The sequence below is a fragment of the Pundamilia nyererei genome, unplaced genomic scaffold (assembly GCF_000239375.1).
Source record: "Pundamilia nyererei isolate P.nyererei 1_Seehausen unplaced genomic scaffold, PunNye1.0 scaffold00017, whole genome shotgun sequence".
NCBI classification, from domain to species: Eukaryota; Metazoa; Chordata; class Actinopteri; order Cichliformes; family Cichlidae; genus Pundamilia; species Pundamilia nyererei.
In genome coordinates this window covers 3,947,915-3,962,231 of record NW_005187418.1, presented here as the reverse complement: position 1 = coordinate 3,962,231, position 14,317 = coordinate 3,947,915, and the positions used below count along the sequence as shown (strand labels likewise).

Below are 14,317 nucleotides of genomic sequence, written 5' to 3'. Positions count from 1 at the left end.
TCCATGCCTCGAAATAAACAGAACCACCTACTCATCAAGGTGTTCAGTTCAAAATATGTATGAGGTGGAAAAAAACAAACTGCCCCAAACAGTTCCTGCCAAGCACAGACATTCTCGCTGTTGGTACCATCTAATGTCATATATACAAGCCTATTTCCCCTTGAAGTTACTCAGATTTACAGGCAAAATTACAAGAATATAAAATTCATACACTTGCCCTCCCTGTAAATATAACTTCATTTCCAGTAGTCATAAACTTGCTGTTAGAAAACGGAATAAATGCGGTCCAGCAAACAAGGCTTCATGAAAACATTAAGGGGGCAGAAATAGCGTCTGGAAAGAGCCAATAGGGAGGAAATATGGGGGACGAGAAAAGAGCTCACGTTTGTTTTCAGCAACTCAGCTTCTCATTTGCACATATTATACACACCGCGAGCACATAAAAGCAAGAGGTGAGAAGAGCAGGTGCTGTGGAAGGCATTACGTTTCCTGTCAAGACTGCAAACTTTTCTCTATCTCGAGTTTAAAGAAAACTTCTCTTTGGAGATTCGGTTGCTTACCTTGGCCGATGTGGCTCAGGTGAGGGTCTAGACTGGGCGAGCGGGGGTCTGCCAAGTCCTCGCTCCCACCATCTGCAGAAGAGGAGCACACAGAGAAAGACAGGGAGTGAGCTCGGTGGTGGTGGTGGTGGTGGCAGCGTGGCGAGGAGGTGCGAGTAAGCAGCAGAGCCACTTCTTCCTCCCCGATCAGCCAGATGTGAGATCTGAGGACGCCCAGGAGGCTGCTCACACACAGACCCTCGACACCCTTCCTCCTGGGGCCCAAGCGTCCCCTTATTGTCGCGAGGGAAGAACGCGCTGCTGAGCTCCATTTTTTCCGCCTCCACATGTTTAGACTAAACAGTCAGTGAGCCTCTATCTCTAGGCAGGCCCAAAGCTGATAACATAATAGTTTACATTACAACCATTCCTGCATGAAGACCTGCGATGGAGCCACAATCAAAGAGCTCGCTGCGACATACATATGCTTAAATGAGGGATGACTTTGACTTGCAGTCAAACAGTGGGCGTCTCCCAAGATAGATCCACATACAGCTAATGATATGAAGATCAATTACACCCAGGGGATCAGGCAGGCAGAATTAGCCACAGTGGATGGAGCTGAAAAGAGCAGGTTGGAGGGTGGGGGCAGCATCAATGGGCAGCACAGTCAGTGTCACCAGGGGATTGTTTCATAATCCTGCTCAAGTGCAGATGGATCTACTGTAAAGCACGACAGGCCAGCAGAGGAGGTGTGGAACAAATGATTTATGCTCAGAAGAAACGGATCCCAATAGAATTAAGTGAGCTATTAATAAATCTAAACTGAGCTACTTGTATGAAAACTAGTCTGTGGATTATCCGAGTAGAAGGATCAAAGATTGTTGCATTAGGCAGAAAGGGAAGTAGGCCTCTTTTTTTTTTTTTTTTTTTAAATCACAAAAAAGGATTAGATGTTTTGCCTCATCCCCACATTGCCTTTCAATCAGTGCTCTCATCTATTGGTCCAGAAAACCCAAACAAACAGTCGAGTATTATCTCTCCCATCGCAGATTCACACATTCAGCCACGCAGCAGGCCAGATTGGCTTGCTGGTGGAAAGATCAAGCTTGTCGATGGATAGATAGAATAAGCCGTGGGGTATGTGTGTGAGAACTGGGCCGATTGTGGAAGGGGGCTCTCTGCAGAGGATTCTTCTGTGTTGTTGTCTGGATTTGTCAATTAAAAAAAGCTTTACCAGCACACTGAAAACACACAATTTCTACGTAACGGTTTTTGCATATTTGGCATTTACAGACAGCAGCGCAATGTATATTTCTAACACCTCCATTACACGCATGTTCGACAGCAACAAAGCCACCAAAAATAGTTTCTCACCTTGTGTACCTGATGAGCCATTTCGCCCAGTAAAATCAATGGTGTGAAAAATCAATACAGGCCTTGAAGACGACGGGCAGTAGCTACGAGAACTGCTTGCACAGTGATATGTGTGAAAACATGCACATGCAAGCACAAGTAAAGTGTATGAGGTTGTGTGGAGACAGCTGCGTGATATAGTGTAAGAGACTGTGCATACTTAAGTATTTTGGGTGATTTTTTTACTTATCTTTGGATACCTGGACAGCAGTTGTAAATAACAAACATCAAACCCCTATCACATGACCACAGAAACCTTTTCATTGCATTTCAAGTAAGGGGGGTACTTTGTTATGGGCTGCCCTGAAGACTCAACCTATAATAAGAGAAGCAGCAATGAGTTTCTCCCAGAATCCAGGCAACAGATGTGACTCTTACTCTCAATATAGTGTCTATTGTGCCAAAGACTCATAGATCAGTGCTTGTAGGCTCTTTCAAAACATGCAACCTTTGTCTGCCTTGTTACAGATGACATTTAGACAGGTGAGGGTGAAGCAAAGAAGCCACCAAGGAAAGAGGGAGAGAATACAAAAACAGCTCTAACAGCTATAACAATACAAATGGCCTTTTTTCAGTTTCAGTAAATGTATGAATGTTGGGTTGTTTTTTATACTTTTGCTTGATGCTGGAATATAACAATAATTTAAGCCTTTGAGCTAATTCTATCTTTATCTTTGTATGTTTCTCCTTATGCATTTTAATGGTATGCACTACAACTGATATCCTGCAAGTAGATTTTTGCATTGACATATTATGAAAACTCAGTATTCACATTGGCAGGTAGTCTGGAGCAGAAGCAAAAACAGCAGAAGCAGCATTTATTTTAAGGAAAAAATGGGCGAGAAATTGCAAATTACCAAGTTAGACTTTGTGTAAACATTGTCACTAGTATTTTCCCTGAACCTGTTAGCCCACAGCAAAGCAACTTCGAGAGTAAATGGAAAAGACGAAACACGATTACAAGAAAATGTAAAAGATCCCATTGGAGGGACCTCCCGGGAACTGCAGAGATTCTACTTAAATACCAAACTCTTCTGAAAGAGAGTCTCCATCTATACTCTAATATAAATGGTAACTTCTATCCAGGTTGAAATTGAACAATAATTCTGTGTTAAATCCAACAGATGAACTGATTCTCTTCTGCTTATCTTATTGGCAACTTTTATACAGGGCATACCACTAAAGCTGCTTGACTCTTGATAAAATTCCTGCTGATGCCTACTCGGGTATGTGCAGCGGTCTTGCTGGTGCTTTCCCTGCTTTTAGGTTTTCCACATATGCACACGAAAGGGTGGGGAGTTCCCAGAACAGGGCTATACTTCAAAATATATATTATTGCTGAAGGAACAACAATCCTCTTTGGGCTAAAATGGTCTGACAGAAATAACTGTCACCCACTAAATAACAAATCTATGTTAAGCCTTTAAATCACTCCGTTACTGAGGTTTTTGGAGCCTCCTTCTCTCTACTACAGTTTTAGGACTGAGAAACATATCTTTGTGTCACCTCTATTCAAAAGAAACCTTTCTTCAAAGAAGTGCTCTCGTTACCCGTGATTTCAGTACGATGTCCATTCACACAGACCAATGGCTTATTAGGCAGGGAACATGAAAGGGGAGGACCCATGGCTGATGGAAATAGAGATATTTTCATTAAAACCTGCAAAGGCAGACAGAGGACATCATTCGAGGTTCTCACAGAACATCTGCCAGCTGGTAGTGAGAATGAAACCGAGCCAATATGTGCTCTGCAGCATATACTACTCAACTGTAAAATCAAATCACTGCTGTCACTGAACGGGGGGAAAAAGCCATTTCCGAAACAAAGATACAGTATGATGGTGCACTCTCCATGTTGGCAATTTCTTTGCCACTGTAATGCAACCGTTCTGTGTTGTGGTGTCAAAGGAGCAAGCCAATTTCAAATGTGGACAAAGAATCATTATGGAAGAAGTCAGTGTGACATCTGATAGTTATTCCATGGAGCAGCAGCTATCATTATCATTGAGCCTGACTTTCTTGGACCTGCCGGTGTTTTCAGTTCAGTGTAACCTTTCCTCCTGAATGAGGTATCTTTTACAGGTACTGTGAAAGAGTGATTACTATAAATACTGATGTTTAAAGAAGTTTATTTGGCAGAAGGTTTAAGTTCCCTCTTAGATTTGGTTATTTTTCTGTGACTAATCAATCAGGTTGAACATAAATACAGCCAATAGACTCAACTCAAAAGTGCAATCAATCCCTGTCATTCACTTAAGGGACAGTGCAAAATAACAACAGCCAGCAAAGGAGAGAGAATCAAATTGTACCTGAGCTGTGTAAGTGAGAAACACCCCGAATACTTGGAGCCCAGAGAATCGCATCCTTCAGCTCAATGACTTCACTCACTGACAACACAGTGATTCATTGCTTTGCTCAGTTCCTCCATGCCTTTTCTTCTTACCTTTGCTTATTGCTTCTGTGGGACTCCAGTGTTGCTGTGTAGCCAGCTTGTTGTCAGTCCCAAAGTTTCTCAAGAGAAGGTAAAATAGTGCACTAATTAAACACCAGTTACTCTCTGTGCCAAATTATTTTCCCCATCACCATATATCAAAATGATAAGTTAGAAGAAAAGGAGACCGGAATGCTTCGCCCTATTTCATCACTTTATTTTTCCCCTGAATGCACAAAAACGGCATTCGAAACACAGAACACACAATCGTAAACAGTTCTGCAAGTTCGGTTCAAGAATTTACACTTGCTTGAATTATCCTGGAATCCGATGAGAGGTTTCTTTCTTGAGACCTAAACAATAAATCATCCATCCCTTCATTTTCTAATCCCTATTCAGTGATAGATAGGGAATCTGTAGTCTATCCCAGCTGTTTTAAGGCATGAGGAACCCCCTGGATGGGTCACCAGTCCATCACAGATCACAATCCTAGATCCAGCCACAATGTAGTTCATATGTCAATTTAGATCATTTGTCAGTAGCTTTCTTCAGAGAGGATGAATAACAAAAAGAAAAGAAAAAGAGAGGGTGTTGTACTAATCAGAGTGACTTCACCAGCATCCCAAACTGCCAGTGTGTTGTCTTTTCAGCATGTAAAAAGAACTAAAATGGGGATTTTACCAGTTTACTTGGCACCTCAACAATCTATGACTACTCTAGCTTTCACTGGACTAGTGGTTATAGTAAGATGGAATATTCATATTGTGGTCTCTGTTTCAAATGTGTTACTCCCGTACTTCATCAGAAAGACAGACTATATGCGAGCGAGGATAATAAAACATCCTGAAATCTATTTAACACATCATGAATTACACCATCTTGTCCTAATTTTCCAAAACAGAGACCAATTCATAGTGTTAGAAATAATAAACTTCACATTTCAAAAATGCAAATGCCAAGTAGTGAATCAGTGCTGCGTGCCTGTAGAGAGCAACAAATGCGACTGCCAAGCTACAACAGATGATGTCACCAGAGAGGACGCTGGGATATGATTGCTCAAAGGCCTCGTATTTAAACAAAACTCAAATGCACCACGGGGAATCATAAAGTTGCAGAGGTTTATGCATGCTGAAGGTCCTTAACTAAAGGTTCTGTTGACTGAATTATTAATGGTTAGCTCTATAAAATGAGTTGGTCGTACCAACTATGATACTAGAAGACATTCAAATTGGAGTGTTGCAAATGAGAAACCTGCAGGAAATCCAAGCACTCAAGAGGCTGGATAAAGTGAACATTTGGCATTTGCTGAATAAATGACTCAAGTGATTGTGAAAATTGCGGTCTATTACGTTTCTGCCAGTCAAATAAACATATAATTTATTAATCAGCGAATGGTTTTAGCACTAACTGCACAAGTAGGACTCATTTTTTTGGCAGACATTCAGCATGAAGCGTACTATCATTACCATCCAACTGAGCACTAGACCCAGTTTAACTACTACGGCTGTGTAATGGCCCTAAAAGAAAAAAATCACTGGCTACTTATTTAATTCTTTATAAGGTCACACACTAATATCTAATCTATTTTGATACAACTGACTCCTGACATTGTCATCTTTGAATATGAAAAAAAAAATCCAGTGATGGAAAAATCTTGCCATTTGGTGGCAATTTTTGGGCACACGACGTTGCAGAACGTTGACCTTTTCAACTGAAGCATCCCCATATCAGAAAATAGTGAGTACTACGGAGACATTAACACGGACAGGAACAGCTGGAGACATCCTGCACTTCTTTGAAGTCCCCCCCCCATGTGGCGGATACACATTTGCTGCATTGTAATGGAAAGTCTCTGTGGATGAGTCTGTGCAGTCCCTCATAGCTCATGATGAAATTTACATCCCAAGCAGAACCTAGTGGCCTTGCTAACATTCAAAGTATAATCAAGGCCTTTCCCTGGTCCACCTTTCACTCTTGAACAAGGTAAATCTGGACTCAGCAGACCTTTACCTTTTTTCCATAGCTGGAAAGTCTACTCTTTATGCTCCTTAGCGAAGTGAAGCCCCCAACACACAGCTGTTCAGTCCCAGTTCCTTGAGCTCCCTTTGCATTGAGTGTGTGGAAGTGTTCTTACTCCTATTATCGAACACAGTCATGGTATCTTTATTTTAGCATTTGATCACGAATCAGGATCATTCCAAAGTTTCGTTTCTGATCACGTTTCCTCTTCAAAGGTGATCAACACCATCTTCCCAAGTGTTCATAATGTTTTGGACACTTTTTCATCCAATTTGTGAGCCCGTTTGCTTTTTAAATTTATTTGGCCTTGTGGCCATCACACAGCCAAATCATCCTCCTGTTGCCCTTTTAAAATAAGTGGTGTGTTGTGTTTCTTCTGCATTAGCATGTTTTGGAAAAGTTTGCATTTGAAGCTTGATGTTGAAACCATAGCTACTTGTCTGCTGTGCTTTTCAATTTGAAACCAATTTTATACACGTTTTGGTTCAAATAGCCATTTATACCTTAAACACACAAAATAGCTGAGTGAGACACTCGTCCTCTTGTTGATGGCTAAAGTGATCAATTAATCATTAAATCACTTCAGGCCATATGTTACAGTGTGCGAGTCTCAGAAAAACTGTGCTCCTCAGGTTTGACTTTCATTTAGGGCAGATTTAATCAGATTCACAACAAAGTGGAGCAACTTAATGAATCACAACACCACAGTGTGCTGCAGGCAGCCATATGTGAGCACAGACATCTGCTCACTTGTAAAGTTGATGGGTATCTTCATTAGTGCCAGCCTCAGTGTATGCTAACATGAAAATGCATGGGATCACACACACACACACACACACACACACACACACACACACTGTAAGGAGGCTTCTTAAATGTTCTCTGTCCACTGCTGTAGTGAGCCAATCCTGGTCTACCACAGGAAGTGGACTGTTCTGACATCCTGCCAAAGTAAATATTAGGGAACCACATCCAAATCCCAACAGACACAGCGCACAAACGCACTTACTGTACATGCACTGCTATGCACAACAGAAGCACACATTTCATACTGAAAGACCAAAGAAATCTTTACAGGGCATGCTTGAATCAATGTTCGTTTAGATTTCAACAAAGACTCTAAGACAGCTGAATAAAAAGGAAACTTATAATCAGACTACTGGATAATATCTTAGGTGGGAAAAATACAAAAAAAAAAATTACATTAGAGAAACTTAAACACTGTTCATAAACAACATTTTCTCTCAGAGAACTGCCGCTCACTGGATATTTCCATTCTTTTTCAAACCATTCAGTGTAAACCCTGGAGACGGGCTGACAAGCAGTTGAGCGGGTATACCTAATGAAATTGCCGTTGTTGTATTTTCCATCCAGTATCTACAACTTGACAGAGAAACAAGTGCTTTCTCACTCTACTTTAATAACAAGTGATTAACTAGTTTCACTGACTAGCATTTCTCAAACAAACTAGTGAGGGCGCCAAAAACCTCCTCAGATGCCAGTTTAATTGCTTAATTTGTACAGAAATCATAAGTGTCACCTTTTACTTTCCACTGCTATATGCCATATCTATAATAATCTAAAATACAACTACCTCCAGCTGGATAAGTATGGAAGCCCACTTCTGAATCTGACATTTGTTTTGACAAACAACAGATGATTGAGGGAAACGCAGCAGGACCGCAAAATCATATAGAGAACAAAAATACACCAGCAGACACACACAGCACTACATTTGGACACTTGCTTTCAAACTGTGGGCATTTCTCAAGATGAAATACTAACTCGATAAATGTAAAGTATTCATGTTTATGTTGTAAATGTAAAAAGAGAGAGATTACAGTCAGAGGCTTAGCTCAACAGGACTGTGTAGGTGTGATTATATCAAATCTTTTGAGACCATAGGATTAATAGGTTGTTTGAGAAAAAAATGATTAATTTTATCCACTTCCAGCTTTTCTACTTAAAGATTTGTTGCCTTTAGATGATAAACAGCATCATGAACCTAATAACTATGCATTTTGCATGGTTATTTATGATCTCATAGAATTATAATGGCCATTTTCTTATTCTGACACCGATTAATTGAGCAATAATCTGAAAAATGACACCTAAAAAAGCAAAAACAAACATATTTTCATACATGCATACTTTAGTGCACTTTAACGTTAGCCACCTAGCTGGCACTGACACCTGTGCCTCCTTAAACACATACGCATTAACAAGATTACATCCACTAGAAGCTTTGGTAAACACCATTAAGGCTGTGCTGCTCAATGCCTCAACCTTGTGGTGATTTTAAAGCAATACGAGAGGAGGGATGAGGCTCAGAGCGAGGTGCACTGAACTGTTTGTCACTGGCTCTATTACCTGCAGTGACAGGGCAAAAGACAATCCTGTCAGCTCTTAAGCAGTCTTATATCAAGGGAGGACAAACTGCACCAGATATGAAGACTCCCAGCAGAGGAAATAGTGTTTGTGGGAACAGTACATTGTAGGTAAGAAGGGGCCTTAGAGGGTGGACCAGCAGTTTCACAAGCTGTTAACTGTGTTTAGGACAATGCCCATATCAGCTCTGATTTAATGTGAGGATCGCTCTGTTTTACAAGCAAGAAGGCTAAAGGGAGAAAAAGGCAAGCTAGCCAGCTTGTGAGCAAGAAACGTGGTGTACTGTGTGGGTAGTAGACACTTCTGAATGTTTCTCATGATTACTGCCTACTTATGAGAATAATGCTGCAAAAACTCAATGTTTAAAAAACAGAAAATGCACAGTCTTAGTACTGAATGCACAAAGTCAATCTGTAGGCTGCGCAGTAGACTTTACACATTTTTAAAATTACATCTATATTTAAGCCTGCAGTTTGGGGACTACAGGGAATTTGGACATCAGCGGGATCGTATCAATTCTACTCAAGTAACATATTTCACAAAAAGGGGAAATCTATCTACACATAAAAGGCATAGTGTGTCCTTATCAGCACTCTCTTTGTGGTGTGATCAAAAGCACTGCTAATAAATAGTAATAGCGATTCTTGTGGCAAGACCCAGCTCAGTAGCTGCATCGATCTTTTATAAAGATCTTACTTCTTTTTTAATTGAGTGACTATGCTCTTGTCAAAACATTGTTTTCAAAATAAAGATGACATCCTTGTTTTCATGTGTCCCAAACATGAAACAGTGCATCTGGGGTCCCACTGGGATCAGTCCTTGGACCTGTTTTGTTTTCTTTATCTCTGTTGCCTCTTGGACATATAATCTCCCAGTAATGATGACTGTCAATTATATGTTAGGGGAAAAAAACACACAAATGTATTTTCCTGCTTCACTGCCATTAAAGGTGACTTGTAATTTCTTGCAGCTGAACTCAGATAAAGTCCTTGTTATTGGTACTAATGATTTCTAATGGTTACCGAAAGCAATCTTAAATTTGGGAATAAGCTTTGATTAACAGCTCAGTTTCAAGAAGCACCTTAGTCTTTCTATTTATAGATTCGATATAGATACTAATATTGTCAACATCCATCCACACCCACATCTTCTTCCAATTACTAGTGCAACATATTGTATGCATGATTAAAGAGCTGGGAACACATCACTTCAGTCTTCACACAATTGCATTAGCTTCCCATTCACTGAAAAATAAGATGTTACTGGTTCTTTTTAAATTACTACATGATTTGCCTGCACTTTACACATGTCAGAACTAATAACACTTTATATTGCACTCGAATTTCAGATCTGGGAATCAACTGCTGCCACAGGTTCAACAGTCTAGCCTTAAAGCAAAGCAGGGACTGTGCTTTTACTGTTTTAACACCAACAGTTTGGAAAAAGTCTCCTCTGATTCCAGTTACAGACAGTTTTTTCTCTCATATAAATTTATAAAACCTTTTCAAAGCTTTACCACTTCCTTCTTAATTCTTGTCGTATTTTAATTTCTCCTTCTCCTCCCATTTTATGCAGTCTGGAATACTTTAATGCTTTTGTACATTTTAACTCTGGCGGTTGTTATTATTTGTAAATTGGTCCCAAATTCCTTTTTTAAAAGTACCAAAGAAAAACAAAGAGAACTTCATTCCTAAGCTAAGAGCACTACAAGTAATGCAGATTAATCCTTGCTGCTTGTTGCTTCCCCCTCATTTGTTGTTCCTACATATTGGTTTACCTGCTGAGGGCATGCTGTAAATCAGAGGCATCTTCCAATTTACCAAGCAGCAGCAGCAGCAGATGCAATAAAGAAGAAATATCCTTATAACCCAGTCATGCCCAAAGCACTACAGGAGTACCTCTCTGCGTCCTGTTGTTATATAACTGTTGATTACCCAGGGGCTACGACAAATTCAAATGCGGGGCTTTTTTTTTTTAGCTGATACTACTACTGCTGCTCTTTTTATGCCTCACATGTGTTCCCAGCTACAACAACCTGTATTACACAACACAGCTAGAGTTATTTTGGAGAAGTGCTGGGCTAATGGCAACGAATTTTTAAATGAAATCTTATCTTGAAAAGAAAATGCTAGGTTAAACTGCACAACTCCAGCATGCTATTCTAGCCTCAAAACTTTTTAGCTATGTCGTCTTCATAAATTAACCAAAACCAATCATTTTGTATAAAGCCGAACGAGTACATATTTATGAAATCAGCCTTTGAAATTTTTTTGGGATATCTTAGTAGATAAAATAAGTTAAATCTGTTTGTCTGCTTACTCAATCAGGAATTGAGCTACCAACCTGACACCCAGGTACACCTTAGGCCCCTGGAAGGTTCTTATCTGTATCATATATTATGCCATCATGATGTTGTGTAGCCCTGCAGCGTACCCACAAAATGGGCTAATTTTTATACAAATTATCCCACATTTTATACTGACTTTATAAGCCAGATCTATCACCTAATAGGGTTTTTTTTTGTAACCTTTATCAGTGCAATTGAGGACATCAGTTTTCCAAGAGCTCCAACAGATCAAATTATAGTGTGGCACATGCTAGTATTAAGTTATGTAGATTGATGTGAAGCCTTGTACTGTTTGACTTGTTTAATTTGTATTAAATAACCACATCTTACTACATATTTATTTTTCAACTTTAATACAATAGCATGTGCTATTTCAGGTTAGCAATGGGTACAGTCATAATAGAGGAAAAATACTCATAAATTATTTTTTGGCTACTTCATTGTAGCAGAAAGAGAGTGAGACCACCACCACCCCCATATCTGGGCACCAGTATAGCTCACTGGGCTGCAGGTAACCCAGGCTGCCCCGGGCCACTTTCTGTGTGTAATTCCCCATGCTCTGTCTTTTTCCTTACCTGTCTGCTCTACAGTTTTCTTGAAAGGTAAAATGTTAAATCTTAAGAAATAACACGTCACCATGTGATCAACCACAACAAATTTAAAACTATGTTAGTCTATAATACTCATCCCTACAAGGGCCTTTAAGCATCACACGGTTTATGCCACAAATTCTGCAGGTTAGATATGACTTCTAATTTCTTAGAAGTCATATCTAACCTGCTTATAGTCTCATCATGTTGTTTAGGATCAGCAAATGTAATGAAATGATCAAAACGTAGCATATTTAAATTCTTAAGAACATGATGATGTAATCTGTTCAAAGTTTTAATGACTCTATAGACTGTCATCACCAGATGCTTGATTGGTGTAGATGCTGCTTGTCCTCATTACACAGTAACTTAAAATGTGAAAAATGCAGTCTGAAATGGTAGACAGCCTCTAATAAACCTAAATGTATATAAATGTGAGATTGAGCGTCCACAATAAGCTGATCCGTGGAGGCCTTGCCCCACAGCCTACAGGATTCAAAGGCTCTGCTGCCAACATGATGGTGCCAGACACTACAGGACAGCCCAGAGGCTTCAGAACTATGTTGGCAGCACAAAAGGGCACCTACAAAACATTAAGCACGCAGCTTAAATACTGTGGCCAATTGCTGTAATGTGGAACATTAACGCTCAATTGGAGTGATATTTTTGGCCACATGGTAAATTAAGTCCAATATTCCATTTCAGTTCGGTTTTTGGTCTCTAACAACTGCTGAGGGAAATATCAGGCTCTTCTGTTATCTGTGTGTTTGCCATTTTGTGATGAGCAGGTGCTGTAGAGTAGTTTTTTTTTTACTTTCACTGAAAAAAGATGTAGGAAGCCCAACATAGTGATAGATGGGATTAAACCCATGCTGAGAAATTGCAGCAAGCTGAACAATAATCTGAAACTTACTAGTAAGTTTGAGGGAGCTGAGGGGGAGCCTATTTGCAGGTGATAGTTCTCCATAGGTTCAACACCAACAACATACTTTCCCATTATTGCTTATAAACACCATCCAACCATCCATTTCCTGCCACTTATCCATGTCCAGGTCTATGCAGACACACTCAAGCCTCACTCTCCCCATCCGCCTTCTCCAGCTAGGCGGAACACCAAGGAGTTCCCAAGCCAGCCAAGCGATATAATCTCTCCAGCATCCTGAGTCTGCCCTGGGGCCTACTCTCAGTTGGATATGCCCAAAACACCTCACCTCACGCAGGAGGCATCCTAGTGAAGATAGCCGCATCACCTTTACTGGCTTCTTTTATTATGTAGTAGCAGTGACTTTATTCTGAGCCGATCCTGGATGACCGAGCTCTTCACCCTGACTACAAGGGAGGATTCTGATTTCTGCCATCTGTATCGGCAATCAGCACTCACAGCTCGTGGCCATAGATGAGTAGGAACACATGTCGACCAGTGTATCTGGTTCTGCTTTTGATTACAGATGCTTTAAATAGGAAATGAGTAATGAGTATAAAGCTGATGTAAGACATTTTATAAGTTTCCATTTGTATTTAGGCAGATCTCAAAAATAAATGCTTACTCTTGTAAGGCTCAGTCAGGGTTAGGCATCCGTTTTAGTAAAAAAGAGGAAGGTTACTTTGCTATCAAACTTAAAAATCAAGCACTGATGAGGCTCTAACCAAAATACATCAGTATGGTAATGTGTGTGTTTACCTCGAGCATGACCTGTAATCCTCTCTAACAAAAAGACAGACACAAAAACCAAAAAAAGTTTTTTGGCTTAAAATAACACATGCCTCCTCCCACCTTCCAGAAAAGCCCAAAGCCTGTGACCCTGGCCACCGAGGTGTATCTGGAGGACAGCGAACAGCACGGTGGTGGCGCCAGGCCAGAGAGGTGACGCATATTTGAGTGGCTGAGTGCGTCAGGCTCTGGCTGACAGCACCACGACTCAGCAGTGTCCTGGATGGATGGAGGTGTTATGATGGAGGAAGCAGGGAGAGTGTGTATGCGTGTAACCAAGAGACAGCGAGTGGGAAAAAAAGGAGAGAGAGCGAGAAAGAAAAAGAGTGATATGCCCCGACTCCCACACTGCCATCCGATGCCGAGAAAAGCTGTGTCGCAGCACTGAGTGGGAGGTCTGCGTTTTAAATAAATAAATAAATAAATAAAAGAAAATGAATACAAGTCTGGAAAAAAAGAGAGAGAGAGAGAGACCACATGAAGCATCTTCTACCTTTAGTCTGACACACCACTGGGGTTACATCACAGAGCAGAGAAGTGAAAAGCATGCAGCAAAAATAAACCAAACGGAAATGGAAATGTTATAAAGGTTTTGCTTTGGCTGCTTTGAGACTCGGCGAGAGCAAAAAAGGATGAGCAGCGAAATGAAAAACAGTTCATGGCTTCTAGTCTGCCTTGAGGTGTTTCACTGAAGAGTGATGCTTTTGTTTCTTTTCATTTCTTATCCTCGACGAGGGAATGGACCACGAAAAATGAAGAGCTGGCATCACACCTGTACCACCTACCTCAGTTTAATTTCCCACTGTCCTGTGTTCTTTCCATCACTATTCCAGTCAATTTTATTTTAACCTTGAGTATTAGCAGATTGAGCCAAGCG

The 14,317-nt window shown here is 40.5% G+C and overlaps 1 protein-coding gene across 6 annotated transcripts in view; it reads right to left on the bottom strand.

Annotated features, from left to right (window-relative positions):
- Positions 1-14,317, bottom strand: part of tanc2b (tetratricopeptide repeat, ankyrin repeat and coiled-coil containing 2b) — a 163,639-nt gene that overhangs the window by 81,337 nt on the left and 67,985 nt on the right. For all 6 annotated transcript variants that reach the window (XM_013908992.1, XM_013908993.1, XM_013908994.1 and 3 more), the window contains exon 4: positions 561-632. In XM_013908992.1, the coding sequence (XP_013764446.1) occupies positions 561-632 (72 nt within the window). The remainder of the gene's footprint in view (positions 1-560; positions 633-14,317) is intronic.